General features: G+C 38.2%; 1 protein-coding gene across 3 annotated transcripts in view; it reads left to right on the top strand.

Annotated features, from left to right (window-relative positions):
- Nucleotides 1–24090, top strand: part of frem1b (Fras1 related extracellular matrix 1b) — a 195636-nt gene that overhangs the window by 148142 nt on the left and 23404 nt on the right. For all 3 annotated transcript variants that reach the window (XM_072574234.1, XM_072574233.1, XM_072574232.1), the window contains 6 exons: nucleotides 1280–1694; nucleotides 12434–12635; nucleotides 13386–13530; nucleotides 18794–18923; nucleotides 20749–20821; nucleotides 23364–23513. In XM_072574234.1, coding sequence (XP_072430335.1) covers nucleotides 1280–1694; nucleotides 12434–12635; nucleotides 13386–13530; nucleotides 18794–18923; nucleotides 20749–20821; nucleotides 23364–23513 — 1115 coding nt within the window. The remainder of the gene's footprint in view (nucleotides 1–1279; nucleotides 1695–12433; nucleotides 12636–13385; nucleotides 13531–18793; nucleotides 18924–20748; nucleotides 20822–23363; nucleotides 23514–24090) is intronic.

Here is a 24090-nt window from a genome sequence, read left to right as displayed (position 1 = left end):
GAAAAATACAAAATCTGCTGTACATAACCATCTACATGCATAATTTGCAAAATGTCTTTTGTAAAATCATTACATTTAAATTTAATGCCACTCTTTTAATCCAGCAGGAAATTAAATTACCCTCACAAAAGCCTCTCAAATCCCAAGAGACAACACAAATATAATTTGATACAGATAATTCTATAGATTAGTTGAACTGAATATCCTACAGCGTAGTTTTGTCAGAGATGGCTGACCACTGAGAATTCAAAGTGCTTGCAGTGGAAGGATTAATATCTAGTCATAATCCTATTGTGATGTTTTATTGCTTACTTTGTCAAGGAGAACATTTGTATCAATCATGCCAAGTTTCTTAACTGTGATTATGCAAAACCATAATATGGATTATAGTTCAATATATTCAAATCAAATAATTAAAAATCTATACTGATATTGAAAAAGTTGTTTTTAGATTAGAGGCCTATGTAGGTTTCCATCCTTTGACTATGATGAAATAGATGGTTTTCATGAATGTTTATCACTTTTTGTAGCCGGTACCTTCTGGCATAATCTAGTGCCAAAGCCCAGCTCCCTATCAGCTCTGCTATAATTCATTCTCAGCATTTGGAAGTGATCTGGTTCCAGGTGATTTATTAAATTACTTTTTATTGTGCTACTCCTAACTTGTCCATCTGTTCGGCAGCTCCTAACTCACAATCTGTCTGTAGTTTGCAGAAAGACAAACTGTCAGGGCCTGTTCATGCACTAACACTTGACAATTCTCTTTCGGATTAGATTAATACCAGTTGTGACAGATTTTAAAGCTTGAAAAGAGATGCAAAAAAAATCTTATTAGAGCTTGTTGGAGCACTGATCAATTTTGACAGACACAGGCTGGACGCAAGAGATAGAGCATAATTCATTTTACAAAACGGAATACAAAGAATACATAGAATATGCTTTTTGAAATTTCAAAGGAACCCACATCAAAATATTTAAAAGATTAAGCAATAATCCTGTTATCGACAATTAAGGTGGGCTTGCGAATTGGCTGGAAAGAAAGATGGGTATTGCTATTTGTGGGCTAGTAGAACAATGTCCAAAAAAACACCAACAGATGATGGATGCAGATGATTAACAAAATCACTACCCTTGGCACAGACATTTGAATTTAAAGTGAAAACCTTTTCATCAGGATTGATTGGGATAATTACTCTAAAAATGAGACTTCCTAACAGATGCCATTATCTGCTATGGTGGAATTAAGTCCTTTCTGATTTGTACTCTTGTTTTCCCACAGATTTTTTATTAGCAATGGGATAACAGTTAAAAACAGCTCCATGGAGTTTAACATTGAGCAAACTGACCGTATCATGCCTACTCTAGTCAATAATAAAGGTCTTCAGTTACCAGATGGAGCCAAATTGGTCATCTCTCCTGACAATCTTCAACTCTCAGATCCAGACACTCCCTTGATGAACCTAACCTACATTATTATCCAGCCTCCTCAGCATGGCAACATTTACCTGAAAGAAAACGTTCTTTCCCAGCCCCACTTCACACAGTTGAATGTGAATAATTTGGACATTTCCTACAAACACAGAGCCGGCTCCTCTGAGCTTGACCATTTTACATTCATTGCTTCTGATGGAACCAATCATGGCTTTTTAGTCAATGGCCAGATGACAAAGGAGCCTGTTATATTCAGATTACAGGTACGTGGATATTATCTATACAATAACACAAAACTCATTTAGGAATCAATTATTCTGCAGGCATTTACTAAATAAGTAACAAATTATCAGTGGCTGATAAAATAAATTGGTGATATTATAGTATTCACTCATAAATGTAATAAATTGCGTTTAATATATTGCACCAATAGAAGTATTCATTCAGTCATCAGTTCAATTGTTGTCCAGCTGTTTAAAGTAGGTGAAATTAGAAATTGTTCTTTGCCTATCTCATTTTTAATGAATACTTACATTCAAACCATTTTAATTTATCTACTTTACAACCAGCTCTTCTAAAATATTTCATGTATTTAATAGTTTTTAATAATAACAATTTGAGTGGGTGGTATGGAGAGGGCACACTTAATGGTTTACTGGAACCAATTTCTCCAGCTTAACTTTACTCTATCCCATCGATCCTGGACCCCAGCATTGACTAAAACCCAACATGGATCTCTGTAAAATCTTAATACGTAGTAAATCAATTTAACTTAAAAAGCTGTTTAAATTAAAACAAATGTTTGATCTGTTCCGAAAATGAAAAATTTTCAGAATGGATCTTGAATAAATTTGCTGTCATTTCAGAAGAAATTATTTCTTAATGGGGTTTAGCAACAAATGCATGATAAATGAGCCCAAGGGACATTGATAGCTTTTTTAAAAAATACAATCCAGAATACACTTCTTAAAAGGGTAAGGGAAGTAGGTTAAATAGTAATTTTCAAAAGGTATCCAGAAGTACACTTAAAAGGAAACATTTTCATGGCTACAAGGAAGAGAGAGGGAGTGGGAAGTATGAGGATAACCCTAGTAAAAAAATAAACAGACCTGATGACCGAGTGGCCTTCTGTGCTGACTTAACACTCAAATATTAAGAATTAAACAATATGCTCCTTCAAAAGTGTTAGTGGAACACCTATTACCAATTTCTATTATTATCTGTTCTTTGCAATCACAATACCAAATGCCCTTTCACCACAACTACATGAAAATAAATATAGGGAATATATCAAAGTGTAGCAGCTGTACAGTTGAAATTTACAAGCATTATTTTGATTTCAAATATACCTTATCATGCTGATGTTAATTTGGTCAATTTTGGTGCCCAATGAATTATTCTTATAAACTAATTAAGCAGTCATATTGCCAATAGATAACTTTATTTTGAGTTATTTTTTGCTTTTTCATTGAATGGTCCTTGTACAATTTTTGTATTTTGGTTTCAAAAACAAAACACGTCATTGTCTACTTGTTAAAAAAATTATATCTGCAATAAAATTAACATTCACATCACACGTCACAGAATGAATAGTGTTCAGATTTTCGAATTACAATTTAAGCATTTTCTTGCATTAATCTAAAGATTTAATATTAATAGAGCTATTTCAGTGCTGCAACTAATAATATTCAAAATAGGAAGTTAATTTACTATTTGTTTTAACACCTTTTTATTTTAGGTTGTTTGTGAGCTTGCTTAATGACATCATCCTTTGGGATCACTAGTATGCCATAATAAAGGCTTTTAATGTAAATTAATAGGCAGTGCCCATTAAACCGTGAATCTCACACAAATAATTACTGTTTTAACATTTCAATAAATTAACTCATTGAGCACTACACTGAAACACTGTCTTGTGGCATAATAAAAGAATACAATTCTCCTCTCTTCATTAAACTGAAAAGTAAAAACTGAAATAACTGTAGATGTTGTAAATAAGAAACAAAAAAGCTCAGCAGGTCTGGCAGCATATGAGAAGAGAAATCAGAGTTAACATTTTGGGTCCAGTGACCCTTCCTCAGAACTTCTGAGGAAGGGTCAACGAAGCCGAAACGTTAACGCTGATTTCTGTTCACAGATGCTGCAGGACCTGCTGAGCTTTTCCAGCAAATTCAGTTTTTGATTTTATTTTAGAGTGTTGTTGAAACTACTTTAAAATGCTTGGAGGTATATTGTTTCAAGATCAATAAGAGGCCTCATCATGAGTGTGAACAGGAGGCCTTTGTACTCCTCCAATACTAATAAGACACCATTCAACCCCTCCCCAAACCTCCACAGGTCACCAATTTCACCTTCTGAACCACAAATATAGAAGCACCTACCTGAATCCTTAACCCCAACCACACTTGTATCTGTCTCTGACCTTGTACACAATGAGGAAGAAGTTCTGCCCATTGCCTGGAACTCCTGCAGTTTGGATCTTTATTTACTTACAATAATGAGGAATAACGTGAGTGGCCTATGTCAACTGGTGTAGACTTTTAGCAGTATTAAAAAGATAGTGGATGAAGGAAAATGAAGAAATCATAGACAAATCATACCTACCGTGGGATTAAAAGTGATCATGTATAGTGCTTATGCTACTGGACAAATATTCCAAAGACCGGACTGATCAATCAGACAATGTGAATTCAAGATTCACCATGAGTTTCAAGAGTTTGAACGTAATTTTAAAAATCTGGGCTAAAAGCTGATCTCAGTAAAAGTGATCACAAAACCTGCAGAAAGCATTAAAAACTCAATTGGTTCACAAATGTCTTTTCAAAGAATGAAACTTTTCACGTTGTTTATGTGACTCTTATGAAGTGACCTTTGAAGTGACTTAGTAACCTGTTCAATTGCATCAAATGACATGGCTGTAGTGCAAGACAAAGTCTCCTTTCATCCCTTGGATGAGCAATAAGTGCACCAGCCTTGCCAAGGACAGCTACATCCTGAGAACATAAAAACAACACTATAAAGGAAAAGTTGTGCGATGCAGAGATTTTTGACACTTACAGAAAAATAAAGTTTCAGTGCATCAGACATCACAATGTGGAGCTCAAAAGTGGAAATAGCATGGAGGATGATTTAATTAGAGAACAGGAAAACCAAAGAGGAAATTCAGAATATTACCAATACTTTAATATCAGTAGAATAGCGAAAGAAAAGAAATTTCAACAAAGCTGGAGGATAATTGTACCTAAGGTTTAGATCATTTATCAGAGGACAAACTGAGACCATTTCTATTGTTCATATTTCATTGATTAATTTGGTTTTTAATTACAATCTCACTAACTGGAGTCTTTGAAAAACTTCAAGGCTACAACTGTTAACTGAACACAATAAGTTAAAAGAAGCACACTAACATAAATAGAATAATGACTTTAGGTGAGAGCAAGTATTTTGATAATAAATGATAGTAATGAGGACTTAAACTGCATCCACAGAAAAAAAAGGGAAAAACTGCCAACAAACATACGTATGGTTAATTAACTACTAAACAGCAATTAAAATCAATTAATAAATTACAGGAAAATTTAAGATTAGACCTACACTGAAGAATATTTTTGAGTCAAAGTGAAGACATATTTTTATTTTGCATTATTTTCTTTCACTCTAACATTATTCATCTACAATGTTTAGGATTGCATTATTAAATCATTTCCATGAGATGACACACACGCGCAACACTAACAGTAAATATCAGAATTATATAACTAATTGTATGTTATAGACCCACACAGTATACAAACCCAAATGCATATTTATCTCTTTTAACAGCACTTCCTCCCTTAATAAATGTAGAAGTTAGTGACTAGAAAAACAAGTTGGTTTCCTGTGCAGAGGATGTCTGTTGAGTACCTATATGGGTTAATTAGGCAGGCGCTGATGCGGACTGAATCTGAGAGACATTTTTGGCAAAACTTCAAAAGTGGATGTTCTGGAATAAATTAACTTTGTGATTCTCAAATGCTCCAGTTCCAAGGTTGCACAATGATGTTCCATATTTGAATGTGGTTTAAAACCATAAAGGGTGCCTATCAGGGTATGCTTCCAAACAATCTTGTAATAAGGACATTTCTGAATTCTATAAATTACAACTTCTCAATGTCCCTTTTTATGCTTTATTTGTTTAATTTACCGAAGGCGCTGACTTGTGCTAGAATGTGATTTCACAGCGTCTGACAGCTCTTCAGTTCCAAGTCTCCATTTGTGTGGTGAAGGAGAAATTTTAACCTAACTCACTGGATGCAATATACACAGAATTGGAAAGAACACCATCAGCTTCATAAGAAATTAAAATTTGAGCTCTTGAATACTTATTGTATCTAACCTAGTCAGTTTCCTGATGGGTGACATTGTTCCCAAAACAGCTATTTTCTAAAGAGTTGAGAAAGGTATCATAAACTAGAAGTTTCCCAGCTACCACCTCCACATGAGACCCTCATGGTGAGATGTTTTTCATATCATATCTATAGAAATCTCCGTAATCTGTGGCACACTGTATAGACACTCAGAAAAGCCAGCCAGTAGCATACTCCAATTCCAAATTCATCACTGAATCTGCAACTACCAATATCCTTGGAGTTTCCATTGACCAGCAACTGAACTGGACTCACTATATAAACTCAATGGCTACAAGAGCAGGTTAGGTTCTAGGAATACTGCAGCAAGTAACCCACTTCCTGACTCCCAAAAGCTTGTCTACCATCTACAAGGCACATGTCAGGAGTGTGATATAATACTCACCACTTGCATGGAAGAGTGCAACTCCAACAACATTTCGGAAGCTTAACACCATCTAGGACATAATAGCCCACTTCACTGACAAACATCCACAAATATTCAGTCAACATGGCTTTGTGCATGGGAAATCATGTCTCACAAACTTGATTGAGTTTTTTGAGGAAGTAACAAAGAGGATTGATGAGGGCAGAGTGGTAGGTGTGATCTATATGGACTTCAGTAAGGCGTTCGACAAGGCATGGGAGACTGATTAGCAAGGTTAGATCTCATGGAATACAGGGAGAACTAGCCAGTTGGATACAGAACTGGCTCAAAGGTAGAAGAAGGTGGTATTGGAGGGTTGCTTTTCAGACTGGAGGCCTGTGACCAGATGAGTGCCACAAGGATCGGTGCTAGATCCTCTACTTTTTGTCATTTACATAAATGATTTGGATGCGAGCATAAGTTAGAACGTTTGCAGATGACACCAAAATTGGAGATGTAGTGGACAGCGAAGGTTACCTCAGACTAAAACAGGATCTTGACCAGATGGGCCAATGGGCTGAGAAGTGGCAGATGGAGTTTAATTCAGATAAATGCGAGGTGCTGCATTTTGGGAAAGCAAGTATTAGCAGGACTTATACACTTAATGGTAAGGTCCAAGGGAGTATTGCTGAACAAAGAGACCTTGGAGTGCAGGTTCATAGCTCCTTGAAAGTGAAGTCGCAGGTAGATAGGATAGTAAAGAAGACATTTGGTATGCTTTCCTTTATTTGTCAGAGTATTGAGTACAGGAGTTGGGAGGTTATGTTGCGGCTGTACAGGACATTGGTTAGGCCACTGTTGGAATATTGCGTGCAATTCTGGTCTCCTTCCTATCGGAAAGATGTTGTGAAACTTGAAAGGGTTCAGAAAAGATTTACAAGGATGTTGCCAGGGTTGGAGGATTTGAGCCATAGGGAGAGGCTGAACAGGATGGGGCTGTTTCCCTGGACCGTCAGAGGCTGAGGGGTGACCTTACAGAGGTTTACAAAATTATGAGGGGCATGTAAAGGGTAAATAGGCAAAGTCTTTTCCCTGCTGTCAGGGAGTCCAGAACTAGAGGGCATAGGTTTAGGGTGAGAGGGGAAAAATATAAAAGAGACCTAAGGGGCAACTTTTTCATGCAGAGGGTGGTACGTATATGGAATAAGCTGCCAGAGGAAATGGTGGAGGCTGGTACAATTGCAACATTTAAGAGGCATTTGGATGGGTATATGAATAGTAAGGGTTTGGAGGGATATGGGCCAGGTTCTGGCAGGTGGGACTAGATTGGGTTGAGATATCTGGTCAGCATGGACGGGTTAGACCTAAGAGTCTGTTTCCATGCAGTACATCTCTATGACTCTATGACTCCAATCCACCACCAATACTAAACAGCAGCAGTATGTACCACCTTCAAGATGCACTACTGAAATTCACCAAAGATCCTTAGACAGGACCTTCCAACTCCACAACCACTTCCATCGAGAAGGTCAAGGGTAGCAGCTACATGGGAACACTACCATCGTAAGTTCCCCTCCAAGTCACAAGCCATCCTCACTCAAAAATATAGTACCATTTCCTTCAGTGTCTCCCTCTGGAATTCCCTCTTTGATGTGTGAGTCTACCTCGAGTACATGGACTGCAGTTACTTCAAGAAGGCAGCTCACCACAACCATAAAGTTTGGTTGAACCATAAAGTTGATGTTTTACCGATTCCCTGAAAATCCCACATAAAGATACCCATGATATCCATAAGCAATTGCCACTCACTAGCAAGATTCTCATCTCACCGTTAAAACATAGGCAGAAAATCCAACCTTTCTTTGTCAATGTTAAGAATCTAATTGTTCTCTGTTGCCCCTATCAATCGGTAGCTGTGAAAATTCTTTGCTATGTTTCCATCCAAATGATTACAAAAATAAAACTTCAGACTAATATCATTAAAATTCTGCTCTATCTTGTGTTTAGTCAAGTTGAGCAGTACTGATTCTTTTCTGACTACAGATAAATCCCTTTGATTTCATCCTCCTTTTACAAGTCCAACTGCAATATCACAACCACATCTCCTATTGCCAACCTGTTGAATCACTTGTAATTCAGTACACTTTTGCCTTTAGTTTATGTCATAGGCTAAGCTTGCCAAACTTGTTTATGGTAATGGTATCCTCAATTTCTTAATTGAGTTATACGACTATAGTTGTCCTGTACCACTGTTTATGATCTCGTCTCTTACTTTTTTCAAATAAATTAATGGGATGTGGGGTTTACTGGTTGAGCCAGTGTTTATTGCTGATCTCTAATTGCCCTTGAGAAGGTGGTAGTGAAATGCCTTCTGGAAATGCTTCAGTCCATTTGGTTTAGATTCCCCCCACAATGCTGTAAGGAAGATAGTTCCAGGATTTTGACCCAGTGCCAGTGAAGAAATGGCAATATATTTCCAAGTCAGGATGGTGAATGGTTTAGAGAGGAAAGGGTAGGTGGTGGTGTTCCCATATAGCAGTTGCCCTTGTACTCCTAAATAGTTGTGGTTGTAGTTTTGAAGGCATTGACTGAGGAGTCTTGGTGAATTTCAGCAATGCATCTTCTAAATGGTGCACACTGCTGTTACTGAGCATTGGTAGTGGAGGGAGTGATTGCCTGTGAATGTGATGCCAATCAACTAGGCCGCTTGGATAGTGTCAGGCTTTTTGAGTGTTGTTGGAGCTGCACTCATTCAGGCAAGTGTGAATTAGTCCATCATACTCTAGGCTTGCGCCTTCTCGATTATGGATAGACACTGGGGAGTAAGGAGGCAAGCTACTTGTTGCAGGACTAGTTTGACAGCTGTTCTTGCAGCCACAGTTCAGTTTCTAGTCAATGGTAATCCCCACTCTTTTGACAGTGGTGGATTTCAGCAATGTTAATATCATTGAATGTCAAGACACAATTGTTAGATTACCCCTTGTAAGGAATATCTCAATGTGAATGCAGGAACTTGGTCTCCAAAAGTATTGTACAGTGTCCTAGGCTCAATCAACTTTAGTTTCTTCAACAATGACCTTCCTTTCATGTTGATGGCTAATATGCAGACTGGAGCCAATAAGTGGCAATATAACGTTCATTTCACACCAATACCAGGCAACGACTATCTCCAACAAGAAAGAATATAAACCCAGCCCCTTGATGTTCTCGGTTATTCACTTATGTCCCAGAACATTTCAGTGCTTTTGGCTTTTCTCAGTGATGTTAACAGTTATTCCCTTGCTGCTGCTTTTACCTGGTCTAGGTTAGGGGTGTTTGTGTTTCACTAGTCATATATCCTCACTCTGGAAGAGCATTTGCATCATAATTTGCAATTGTTCTCATATTAGATCAAAAATTATTTGCTGCAGTTCATCTCTTTGTTTCAAAAATAATTTTGGCTGAACTTTTCATATTGGAATTACATTCATCACTTTCATTTTGATTTAGTCTAATTTTTAAATTTTGACTGGTTAAAATTTTGTATATTTGATCAACTTTTCAGCTGACTTTAAGGAGTTAAGCACCCAGTTCTGACACACATAAGCTGAATGTGAATAGGTGAATAGGACAGAATTTAAATTATGATTGTTTTCCCCCTCTTCAGTCTGCAATATTGAAGCATTGTCTGATTTATTTCATTCCTTTTCCATTCACATACCTCACCGAAGTATGTGGAAAAATATTCCCCGAACTCTGGTTTTCAAAATAAAGCTGCTGCAAAAATCTTTAAAATGAAATCAAAGTCAGTGTTTATTAAGAAAATGTTCACTACTCCTCTGTCTCTGTCTCTCCTGCTCACTCGCACAAACACGCACACAAAATTAAGGAATATTGGACAGGAGAAAATTACTTTTACAACGTTTAACAAATATAGTGTAATTGAAAACCAGTTCACTTTGGTTGCAACTTGAATATCACTGTCCTGTAATATTTTCCTCTATGAGCTGGGCCCAGTAATTTTCCTTCTTTCAGACAAAGCGTGGCCTGCTTTCCAGTCAGCAATGTCAAGAGGGAGTTGGAGGCTCCGAGGCAGGCTGCCTATTCAGCATGGAGTCCTACTCTCCTTCTGGAGGCCAAGCAGGAACTAACTTAGAATCCAAGATTGTATTAATTTTAATTAACCTGATTAGATAATTTAGGACCCAGATCTTCTTGCCCACAGGTAGAAGTATTACCACTACAGCATAAAAGCCTCCTAGAATTGTATACAAAGGCAATTCAACAAGATTAGATTTCAGTCCTTTGGTAAGGAGATTATTGAAGACTATTCTTAGGGACAGGATTTACTCACAGTTAGAAAAATTATGAACTTATTAGTTTTGTGCAGGGGAGGTTATGTCTCCCAAACTAGATTGAGGCTTCTTGAGGTAGTGACAAAGATCATTGATGAGGGCAAGGCAGTTGATTTTGTCAATGCAGACTTCAGCAATGCCTTTGAGAAGCTCATGGCAGGCAGATTCAAAAGATGAAGTCACATGGGAGCTGGTAAGATGGATACAGAACTGGTTTAGACACAGTAGATGAAGAATTGCAGTGAAAGGGTGTTTTTCTGATTGGAGATCTGTGATCAGTGGTGATCCATAGGGATCAGTGCTGGGAACCCTGTTGTTTGTAATGTATGTAAATGATTTGGAGGAGAATGTCGGCGATCTGATTAGTAAGTTTGCAAGCGAAACAAGGTCTGGGGGAACTGCGGATAGTGAGGAGGATTGCCAGAGGATATAGCAGAATAGAGATAGGCTGGACACTTGGGCAGAGAAATGACAGATGGAATTTAATCCAGGCAAGAGCAAAGTGATGCATTTTGGAAGGTCTAATGCTAGAATGAAATATACAGAAAATGGCATAATACTTAGAAGCATTAACAAACAGAGAGATCTGCATGTACAGGTCCACATTTCCCTGACAGTGACAACACAAGTACATAATGTGGTCAAGAAGGCATATGGCATGCTTGCCTTCATTAGTAAGGACATAGAGTATAAAGGTCAGTTTACAACTCCATAGAATTTTAGTTAAGCCACATCTGGAAAATTTTGTCCAATTCTGGTTGCCACATTACCAGAAGAATGTGAAGGCTTTGGAGAGGATACAGAAACCAGGAGGTGGCCTGGTTTGGAGGGTATTAGCTATGATGAGAGATTGGACAAACTTGGTTTGTTTCCACTTGAATGTCGAAGAATGAAGGGTGAACTGATAGAAGTTTACAAAATTATGAGAGATAGAATGGATAGTTGGAGTTTTTTTCCTAGGGTAGAAAGGTTTAATGTAAAAGGTGGAAAGTTGAAAGGTGATGGGAGAGGCAAGTTTTTTTAAAATCTGGATTGCAGTCAGACATATCCCAATTCTGACAGTGGCCAACAGACTCTTAGTGTTAAACTGACATCTCGGTGTGACATACTTCCAGATTTCACCTCACTGCTTATCAAAAGCATAAAAGATGGAGTGAGATGTTTGTGATTGGGAGATAGGCCTCACCGAATGTCTTGCCTGATTATACCTTAAATCTTGCCATAGCCCACATCTTTCAGACCACCATAAGATTCCACCCACAGTTTTCTTTGGGAATTATTTTCCTGCAACCTGCTCATGACAAATTAGAAGGAGCAATTCAGAACTTGATGGTATTATATTGTCTGAAACATTCTCAAAAGCTGAAAAAGACGATGAAATTTTAATAGTAGAAATTTAAACTATTAATTTCGTGATCAATCAACACAATGAACAATAATAACACATTGGTAATTTTTGTCTTCTGGTTGACATGATAGGAGGATTTGTCTCTTAAATGTCTCTGCAGAAGTAAGAGTACATTTTATCAAAAATTTTTTATTTATAGTGTAAGCTCAGAGGGTCTCCTCATGGGCTTTTTCTCCAACTCACTTTCTCAGTTATATAATGTCAGATAATCATTACATTATGACCCTTCAGGCTCAAATCATTACTCCACAAGCCAAAGCAAGATCTTGAATTGTTAAGCACAATGAAGCAAATTGCTCCTTTCAGTGATGTCTATTTTCTATGATTCATTCAATAAAAGTAAATAGGAGAAGGTGACTAAAATATTGGCAAAGATTATGGAAAGTAACAACAGAGAATTTGAAAACAGAATTAGGATAATCTGATTAACAGTTTCCGAAGGTGTGGATCATTGATAAAGACTGTCCCAAGAAAACAATCTACATATCTAACAGTATATTAATTGCAGGTGGAGCATGTTGACAAAGCTTCTCCCTATATCCTCATCAATCAAAGCCCAACTACAGTTCATAAACTGAAAGATGGACGTTTTGCTATCTACATCACTGCCCAGAACTTAAAATCCTCAGATGTGGACAGCAAACATGAGGAGCTGATCTACACGATTCTCCGTCCACCTTTCTATGGATACTTGGAAAGTACTACTACAGGTATTCAATTAATTGATGCAAACATGATAATCAGAGCATTAATTTTCTAAAGATCTGAAACAATTGAAGTTGTGTTTATAATTGCAAATACATGCAAATGCTTGGCATTAATATGGTATCTCATGTTAAAATGTCTATTTGATTTTCACAGTGTGGAAAATGTTTTGTTTTGCAAAATATAGAAAGCATTAGTGTTGTTGTTTTAGATTTCTGGATTTGTCAGGTAGACCCCATCAATAAATTGGGTGCAGCACAGTGATATCAGATCTCTTCCCACTTGTTCTCCTGTCATTGTGCAAAACATTCACCTACCACCAGAACAACGTGTTTAGGTGTTTCTGTATAGGAATGAATTAAATTATATCATTAAAATTAATGATTTTCTGGCCCTCGATTTTCTGTCATTTTTAATGCAGTTGCTAGGTTTAATTTTTTCTCCCCTAGAAAACAGCCTTCATCTGTTTCCTAAGCATGAATCAAGGGTGCCACACGTTCTGTACAAATTGGGGAGTTGGACATGCATTCACTTTAAATATGATTTGCATTGTTCTTCATATTGCCAAAACTTTCACGGTGGGGCATGCTAAAATGAGTGGGCAGAGATCTGGCAAAAGCTTCTACACCACTAGCACTGGCGATGCTGAATGGCAAAACTGCCAAAGAGTCTAATGTGTTAATAAATTGCTGCATCTTTCTTCAGTGATGGTGAATACAAAATAAACTCTCTGGCATGAAAATGATATATTGCAGGTGGATACATTCAAGGCTCATTTACCCAGAAAGAGGTGGACAGACGTACAATTCGCTACATCATCAGTCCCTCCATAGAACTGACATCTGACAGCTTTGAGTTCAAAGTATCTGACACTGCAGGAAACTCTAATGCACCAGAAATGTATGTTTGTACAATGTCTGGTCTTCCAAAGAAATTGCATTTTGTAGAGCAAGTGTTGCCTTTATGGTTTTTCAGGCAAATCAAATTGTTGCAAAGTGGAATTTACTCTTTTTCAGGTGTGTTGCCCCAAAACGGTCAATTTGTTTCTGCTTCCTCAAAGGACACCATTTTACATTAGTGGTAGGTCTGGAATATGTGTGTCTCTTCGAAAGAACTCACACCTTTGTGGTTACAGCAGAATTCAATTCAATGCAAAACGTATGCAGCCTTGAGGGTGGGAATTCTGATGCCATAGCAGATCTCAAAGGGATACATATGTTTTCAGCAGTGGAAGTTTGCAGCAGGAAAAAAATATATGAACTATTTAAAACAGATGGCTGGTTGGACTTCAAGGACCCAGGGGAGGAAGAGCCTGAGCTAGAAAAAAATGCTGAGATGTTGCAGCAAAGGGCAATTGTCATTTTGGGGTCAGGGCTAATGCCTGGGCATTGTTTGTGGAGGTTACTTTGAAAGAGGTGAGTATGGTTTCATGTATAACGGAATGCAGCATAGATGAGGCAGAACTTAACTTTATCCAAGCAAATGCATCCTTATTACGGCTTTGATTGCAATCATTTTATGACTGTGAAAGAGCTTTTGCCTCAATTGACTGCATTTAACGTGGTTGTGTTTTGATCACTTAGGAATGTTTTAGTTTTATCACTTGATAGAAATACAACCATTATTATACATAACTCACCTTCCAGCCTTCAAAGAAATTGTAATGTATCCATTCTAAAGAATTCAAAATAATCTCACTTCTGGATTCAAAATTCTGGATTTTCAGCAAATGTATTTCTTACAGGCATGCAATGTTGCTTAGCACTCATCAGCAAAGCATGAGTGAAGATGGAACCAGGGGTGTACATTTCCATAAAAATTATTTCCTAGGAGTTTGCAAATACCCACATGACCATATACCCACCATTCCTGCCCAGAAACTCCTCTGCCACTAGGTCCAATTCTCCTCTTTCCCCCAAAGGTGGCTATCCCCATCACTAGGAGGTCCGGCAGTATCAGTGGAGAGAAAGCAAAATTAGCGTTTCGAACCAGTGACCCTTCTTCAGAGCTGAGTTGCTCCAGTAATTTCTGTTTTTGTTTCGGATCTCTGACATGCAGTTCTTTGTTTTAATTCACTCGATCACTTACTTGGCTCCCTTCTTACCTTCAATAAGTGAAAAATACTACAGATGCTGGAAATCTGAAATAAAGACAAAGTATTAGAGAAACTCCGCAGGCCTGGCTGCATCCATGAAAGAGAGGAACAGCGTTAAAAATTCAAGTCTGATGTGACTCTTCTCCAAAAGCCTTCTTGCCTTGTGCCTTATCACTACTCCAACATGGCACCCTATTCCATCTGTTACTCAACCCAGCTTGGAGCCATCTTAACAACACACTTACCTTCCATTCATACTCTTACACAATAACTGTCAAAGCATATCGCAACTGCTGCCGTGAGAAATGAATCAGAGGTCACATGACACCAGTTTATAGTCCATCCAGTTTATTTGAAATCATAAGTTTTCAGAACTCCAAAAGCCTGTTGTACTATAACCTGATGTCATGTAATTTCTAACTTTGTGCACCCCAGCCCAACACTGGCATCTTGACATCATGAGACATGAGGCGTTGTTTACCTTTGCTTGACTCTCCCGCACCATGAGGACACAGTTAAATTTAAAGTAGTGCTTTGATTTTCTGTAGGTTCTGTGGTTTAGTATGAAAAAGTAGGAGCAGAATGCTATTCTATGCTTGCCACTGTTTGGCAAATATGGCCTGATGTAGCTAGTTCTTAGCTCTATATAAATAACGTAATAAATAGCATCCTGTGTTTTTTTTTCTAAAAAGACCCTACGCCAATGCCGAAAGAACTGCAGATGCCGTAAATCAGAAACGGAAACAGAAATTGCTGGAAAAGCTCGGCAGTTCTGTCAGCATCTGTGAAGAGAAAACAGAATTAACATTTCAGGTGCGAGGACCCTTCTTCAGAAGTTCTGAGGAAGGGTCACCGGACCTGAAATGTTAACTCTCATTTCTCTTCACAGATGCTACCAGGCCTACAATAAAATTGTTGCTCCCTTTGAAATTTAAGATTTTGTGCTTGTCTATATGAGCGCAATCTGGAATGCTTTAATAGTCTGTCTCTTAGCTATGCTTGATAAATTAATGATTGGAACAGTTGCACCAATATAGGGACAAAAACAGCAGTCACTATTCTTCCTGCCAAAGTGAACAATTCCATATTTTTCATCATTACACTCCATCCACCAAATTTTTGTCACTTAACAAGGATACAGATAGGTTGTCTCATCTATGCAAAATACTTTCCTGATTATCTTTAAGTCATCAGCAATCATCTGCAGTCCCTTTATCCAAGTCATTCATATAAAATGTAAAAAGTGAAGAACCCAACATAGACCCTCTGTGGGACTCCATTTGTTGACTCCTGACTATCTGAAAAAGACCCATTTTTGAACACTCTCTATTCTCTGCAAGCTAGCGAATCAGTTCTCCATACTAGTATGATATCTTCTTTACTATGGGCTCCTGCTTTGTGCACTAAATGCTGGCACTTCAAGAGGGGGCAGTGATGGATTTTCCACTCAGCACTTCCGGCTGAGAATACACACAACCTTTTATTTAAAACTGATTGTTGGCCTCTTCCCTCACTGAACATGGGAACAATTGTGGAGCCTCCATCACCTCTGTCTCAGTTTTCATCACCAATTACAATTGAATGTAGCAGAGTGGTATCAAATGCCAGGTCCATACTTTTGTTGAAACTTCTCAGATGCCTTTATAACATGATTAATTTCCCAATTCATATAGGAAAGAGTTGTTCTTGAATAAAAAAACAGATAATTCATTTTTGCAACATTTGTTCACATTTTCGTTCTTTGACAATAAGTCAGGTTGGTTTTTTTTTCTCTCAATCTAATTCAACATTAAATCCATTAAGTATGTTTCGATCTGACTCACTAGCCATCTGAGGCCATCATGTTATGTATTCCAGTTCCCAAGAGTTTAGAATAGTCACACTTTGGGACTCAAATTTGCTGGATGTCCAGTATTTTAGTTCTTACAGTCTGTCATCTGACTTGCGGACTAATATAATGTTGTTCAGCACTTGACTGCAGTACAGCAGGATATTTAGCACCCTGGCACATTCACATCATTCTTAGCTCCTGACTCTTTACAAATAAGATAACAGTATTACACAAACCTTCAAACATATGGCTCACTTTAAATACCAAGTGAAATAGTCCTATATTCAATGTCTTCTATGAAGTGCACGGAGTTGTAAAAAAAGTCAATGGTAACCTAGTCCCCATTAGGTGCAAAGTCCCATCCCAAAATGTTCTGCCTCTGCTCTTCAGCTAAAATCTCTTCAGCTCTGTACAAATCAGGAATCAACTTTGGGCATTCCTGCGATACATTTGGCAATGCTTTTACACATCACATTATTGAGTCGCAACAAGAGTCCTTTCCTCAAGTTTTGTATTAGAAAGGAAACCATAGCCTGCATATTGCTGCCTATGCTATGCTCACACCAGCTGTATTGAAGTGTTATGAAACATCAATTTACTGAGTCTCGTTGAGTCCTTATGTACCGTCTGTGTGTTTTGTGAACACTTCAAAATTACTGTATGATGAAAATCAATGCCTGAGTGTTGTAGTGCTCCAGATGTGCGTCACACTGATTAAACCTGTTATTGCTGGCAGAAATCCTCATTAGCAAGTGAGTGCACCATATTCCAAAATTAATGCATTACATGTACATTATTATTCACAGCTCCCATTACTGCTTTGTGCATGAAGCTTGCCTAATTGGTGGAGGGTAGGGGCCAGAAAATCACCATGTAGCTGAAAATTAACGGGATGTGGCAAAATTTCTTCTAGTGATAAAAGGCATTTTACGCACTGGCAGCCAGGGATGGGGAAGGAATGATTAATAAAAATGCATTGAAAAACAATCCAACATGCAGGCATGAAACAAACTTAAGAAAGTAAACAACAAGACAAACTAGTTCCATATTTCATAGGTGGTAAAGTGAATTTTGAGCTGTTTTATGGTGAAGGGTAGAGCTCCTCTAATTAATGAGACTCTCTCCGCAGGTTAAGTCAGTAGCACAGTATAAGGAATAGAGTCTGTAGCAGTGAGACTTTTGAGAATCAGAAAGAAAATAAATGAAATTGGGATGGAGGTAGGAGGCAAGCTCAAATGTAAGATGTTTTCCTAAATCTGCAATGTAGGGGCTGAATTTATTAGTTGTGGGGTGTCCTTATTCACTGTCAGAAAGTTGATGGTATCCCAACCGGGAACCTGACAGGATTAAGTACAATGTGACAGCTGCTGTCAGAGTTCCTGGGCCTTTGAAGGTATAGAGACATCTTCCACAAGAGCTTAATGGATCAGAGGGCCAAAGGTTCTTCAAACTTCATTTCACACTCGGAGCATGAGGCCCAGAGTTGCACCTAGAAATGGAGAACCTAAAAATAGCTAGTTAAGGTAACTTCATCTCAGCCAGTCAGACAGGCCCAGGAAAGGTGGCGCGGAAATTGTTATGAGGTATTTAAATGTGATGAGGGTCCTTTCTCAATAGTGGGCCTTTCATGTGGCACAGGATACATTATTGGGTGAACATGCTTTTCTCTTGGAGCCCACAGGAAGTGGGCTACAAGATATACTTATCCTATTAACATGAGTTGCCGAGCTAATGCTTAATACCAATAGCAGTCCGATGTGGCCCTTAAGTGGTCCTTAATTTGCCACTTCAATTGGCCAAGGGGTGGGAATCCCAGCCTTGTCCGTTCTCCCTTTGATGTAAATGGTGGAAGTTGGTCCCCAATGGAGTGCATGGTAGCATGGGTCAAAAGAAGCATAATTCATTCAATGTAAAGGCTGAGTGATTTTTGCAACCACTGGCAGTGCTGCTTAATGCAAGGTGATCTCAGTGTAGAGCAAGCACACAACTGCAACTGAGAAACAGCTTCCAGAGAACAGCTGTCTGACACGGAAAAGCTGAGGTTGATGTATAACCTTGGATGAATAACAGAGACTCTATCAAAAATATGGTAGTTTTAAGTATTTCTATGTTGGGTGATATAAATTGAGATGTCTTTACAGGATGTACATGGCTGTTCTAACCTCATAAGCAACAGTTAAGGATTAGTCATATAGTCAATACTTCTGTTTAAAAGCAAAATTGAATTTTTTGTGTAGAATGGAACTGAAATGGTCCAGGATTGAAATGTCTGCAAGTTGCTATACAGTATGTGAGAACATCGGAACTCTCTCCATAAAGGTTACCAGGAAAGGATACAGTGCTGATCCCTCTTACATTGGTATAACGGTAGAGTATCTCTATTTGTGATGTGTTTGAAATCACCTATAGTCATTCTTGTGAGATGAGTTTATCAGTAACAACTGAAAGAGGTTAGGCCCCAAAGTAGCTTATTTAACCTCCATGATGGGACATCACTGCTCTAACTGTAAAATACAATCCTGTTACATACATTAACCATTGACCCTATTCCCAGAAGTTGTAAGCACAGAATAGGACAGAAAACATGTTTATAAAGTCAGCCATTACTTGTGTAAGATCTAATGTCAGAGTAAAATCATAGCTTTTAGTTGATCACTGTGCTGTCTGCTTGGAAATTATGTCAAAAAAAAACATCTGATTCCTGAATATAGCAATTGAAGAAATGTGCATTACAATTCCCATACAGACTGATTATTTTAAACAAGAGATTTAAGTTCTTAGTGACTAATGACATTTTAAAATTTCTACAGTTACAAACCAACTAACAGCAACATTAACTAAACGCTACTTGCACCAACTGTTACATTAAGTACAGAAAAGACATCCCTTCCTTCATTTTTAAAAATATGACCAAAACTCCACATCCATTAAACCTCACCGCTCACTATTGAAAAGAACTGCAGATTTTATAGGAATTCATCCAACAACATTCTCAGCTTCCAGTAGACTTGCTTCACCCTGTTGTCCAAGTCATAGTGTTAAGTGACCATCAGATGAAAATGATCCCAGTTTTCAGAATTCTGAACTGAATACCATCTGTAAGGTCCACTCCAATGATTCTTAACCCCCTGATTTGTTTTGGGGTGCAACTCTCCAACCAAAATCTGTGTTCCCTCCTTCATCCTGTTCTATGGCTTGCAGAGAATGTATCAATCTTATCAAACTTCACACTCATAAACTGTTGCTTTGTTAGCCGGACAGAACCAATACAAAATGAGTCTGGCTATCTTGAGGCAGTTTTGAATGAGCATATGCCCACAGAATAACAGTATTTGAATTGGAAATATTATTTATAAGGCGATTGAATTGTAAGGGACACAAAGGTTTGGGGTGGCACAGTGGCTCGTTGTTTAGCACTGCTGCCTCACAGCACCAGGGACCCAGGTTTGATTCCACCCTCAGGCGACTGTGTGTGGAGTTTGCACATTCTCCCCTTGTTTGTGTGTGTTTCTACCGGGTGTTCTGGTTTCCTCGCACAGTCCAAAGATGTGCAGGTTAGATGAATTGGCTGTGCTAAATTGCCCATTGTGTTCAGGAATGTGTAGGTTAGGTGCATTAGTCAGGGTAAATATAAGGTAGGGGGAGTGCGTCTGGGTAGGTTCCTCTTTGGAGGATTGATGTGGACTTGTTGGGCCGAAGGACCTGTTTCCGCACTGTAGGGATTCTATGATTTTTTTTGTTTGTGTGGAAGTTAGTTGCTGTGTTTGCTTGCTTGCAACTATAACTGCATTTTGAAATTAATGAATTTATCAATATACATGTTGCAGTATCATTGATAAAATACAGATGCTGTATAATATCTTTGTCATTGTTTTATGATAGTGTGGTGAACTGTCTGCAATATAACTATAGCCAAGCCAATTTGCAAATTGAACATAAATTTCATTATTTTGATATTCAATTTTACTGTACATAAAACTCAGAATCCAATTTGCCTCTTGCATACCTTTTTTCTGCCTGAACACTTTCATTTAAAAATATTTAATTTTACAGCACTAAATCTCTCTTTGGTCCATCAATTTAAGATTTATTGTTCACTTCTTTCCATGTTTTTTGTCCCAAACAGTATTTTGTTTTGACAGACTGCTACAAGATAAAAGTGAATTATCTCAGTGCATTTTGTCTTCTGCAGGTTCAGGGGTTATCAGCTATAGTTGGCAGAGACTTTACACATAGCTCAGCGAGTTTAATTCAGTTTGATCCTGGTAAGTTACATTAATATAAGACTGAGTACTGTTGACATACGACCATAATATTGCTTGCTACCTTGGGAATAAATAGTTCTACAGTTGATACAAAAATGAGAATCTTAAAATCTGGATTTTTAATATTTCCTCTAATTCTTTTACCCAAATGTTTGACTTCCATGAGAAACAAACAATCAAGACAGTGAGCTTATCAGTACTGGCCATCAATCCATGTGTGTCCAATCCTTAACCCGCTTGAGATTACACTTTAACTTTTCTAGTAGAGAGCATTGAACAAAAAGTAAGGGTTGAAGCCTGAGCTGGTATTTCTTCTCCCGGTTCAAGGTTATATGGAAATGACACGCGGGAAAATATGGATTGCTCTATCCTTTCTGAATGTAATTGTGACATCTAATACATCACATTGCAAAGGCTTCCCAATCACTCAGAACTTGATAATTTACCTGTTCCTTCTGGATCCAGAGTTAGGAAATTTTTTTTGTGGCAGATTCCAACAATCTCTTTAAGGACCAATGATTTGATTGCTCCCAGCCCAATGTGCACAACCCATAATCAGACATGATTCAATACAGAAAAGGGTCCGAAATAGGAAACAGAACTGGAGATTGTTTCATGTGTGCAGCCTGGATGACCCAGGCTACTTGATCCATTTGATTTACAGGGTTCTCCCTTGGCGAAATAAGAGAATATGAGGCATATGTCACAGTCGCCCGTCCAGCATCAATTTATGTCCTGAAAAATGGACAGTAGATGATCCAATATTGTAGCTGATGTGTCCAGAATCCTTAACTACTGTAGTATCATACAAACTAACCTCATCTTTTATTTTAAATTAAAGTTGGACTGAAAAGCATTCATTGTAGCTGAGTATAACTGCAAAACAACAAACCAATTTATTTAAATGAAAGTACAGGAATAACTACAATGATCCTATGGAAAAAAACGACATAATGGCAGAATTTTATAGGGCTCTAAAGGATGTGGGCTATGGTGAGACTTGTGGAAGAATCAGATGACAAGTCTGACAAGGCCCTTCCCAATATTTTTCATAAACCACATGGCAAGATTCTTGCCAGGCAGCAATGAGTTGCCAATAGTGGGGAATTATTGCTTTCTAAATGCCTCATTGATGGTCCAGATCACCTTATTAATACTCAGCTGTCTATCTTATCAATCTTGTCAAATCAGCTGGAGATCAAGTAATCTCAACGTGGAAACTAGAGCAGTTACCTGGCAAATTCAACTTGCTGCTTGCTCTGTACAACCTCCATATTGCACATGACCAACCAGTATTTCATGATCAATGAGCATCAACTGCATGCATCACTCATTCATTGGTATCTGATATATGCCAACTCCACTCATTGGCCACAGCATCTCATCGTTCAGGAAGTACAGACTCACATTGCAGGGCACTAACATTGAAAGACTTCAATAAGGCATTTTACACACCTGGCAGGCAGCCAGCTCCTAAATTTGAAGAAGCTGCATCTCAGGGTGGAGAGTATTGTGCTGGAAAAGCACAGCAAGTCAGGCAGCATCTGAGGAGCAGGAAAATTAAAGTTTCGGGCATAAGCCCTTCATCAGGAATGAGGGTCCTCAGGGTGAATCACTTTGTCTCTCATCGATCACTCACTTTGCACCTCGCTACATGCTCATAACATCTATTCCTTACCATGCTGTGAAAAGCTTGTTATTACAGTGGTGCTACAGCCAGATGCTCACTGACCATGCTCTTTAGGACAAACACACAGACAACGCTAGTCAGTACGGACCTCACTGGGTGGGAAATAATATCTCAATGTACGTGAGGATGGGGGAACTGTCTGTCAAGGGTACAGTTCACATACACCTTAGCCACTGTCAGTCATTCACTTGTGACTCAGGGAATTTGAGCTCCATTACAGCCTTGGGGGTCAGCAGCAGACAGTCCTACCAGGCTATCTTTCCTGTTTCTTACCCCCCAAGTCTTTCATCTCAAAATATGAAAATTATCAATAAAAACGTAAGTCAAACAGGACCCACGTTTAAATGCCTTTTGATAAAGAGGTTAATTTTGGTTAACACTGGATATTATTTATTGATGGCTTCATGAGTTGACTCAACCTGTAGTCACCTGATGGCTTCAACCATTTTTAGTTTATTGCATTTGGAAAAAAAATATTTCATCCATGATCTAAGTTTTGAAATTTGCTAATGCAATTTTCACCATATTTCAAAAGAGTTACCAAATGATCAGATAGAATTAGAAAAGGACAAGTGTTATAGAAGACAATCTAAAAGTAACAATAAGTACACAAAGTTCTTGATTGGAGCCATATCTGCAATTGTGAATTCAAGGTTCCCAATACTTTTATTAACAGTAAAACTTTCACAAAACCTCGTGTCTAAATATTGGTGACACCCAGAGAACAAAGAGAAAAAAAATGAATGTTTTGTCTTGTCCTCTAAGCAATGTGAAAACAATTTGCATATGTTGTAGAGAAGTAAAGTTAATGGATATGATCAACTATAATTAAAATGTAATCTTTGAACATAGGTATTTCCATAAAGATGTGGAATATTTTTATTCACAATGATGGACTCGAAGAGAATAATGAAAAATTGAAGGTGCAGCTGAAGACACCAATGAATGCCATCCTTGGGCAGAAGGATGTCTCTTTGGTGGAAATTGTGGATTTGCGTGCAGGTATGAGTTATAAATACCAAGGCTCATGCAACAAGCATGAAATACATTTAGTTTAAGCAACAGCAAATTGAAATTATACAGCACTCTTCTCATCAAACAACATTTTGCAACTGTCTCAGCCCAATCTCATTCCTGCCTTTGAACTTTGATCCCTCTCTCCAGATAGCCTCATTTATTTTGCAGTACTACACCCTCCCCCAATCACCCAAGTTATAACAAGTCCTGGGATCTTCTACCTTGAGGCATTCAACATTCTATCTCCCTGAGGCCTCAAGTCTCCAACCCATCACCTCTCTTTGCCATTGACCCAACTACAAGGCCTCAAACTTCTGCTTTGGATCTGCCACTCCCTTCTCTCAACGAGCTTGAGGGTCACTTGATTAATCTTCTACTTTTCCTTTCCCATCCTCAAATTTAATCTCTTCTGCTCCTTTATCAATACCACTTTGATTGAATCCCTGGAGCTTCCATCTGATAAAATCCCTGTTGCCTATCCCCAGTTGACCCCCTGCTGCTGGTAACTCCACACTAGTCTGAAGAATCCTTCTTCTCCACCACCCGCATTCTTGATCAAACT

Source organism: Chiloscyllium punctatum, chromosome 7 (assembly GCF_047496795.1).
Source record: "Chiloscyllium punctatum isolate Juve2018m chromosome 7, sChiPun1.3, whole genome shotgun sequence".
Lineage (NCBI taxonomy): Eukaryota > Metazoa > Chordata > Chondrichthyes > Orectolobiformes > Hemiscylliidae > Chiloscyllium > Chiloscyllium punctatum.
The sequence above is the reverse complement of the archived record's forward strand: the minus strand, read 5'-3'. Positions and strand labels throughout refer to the sequence as shown.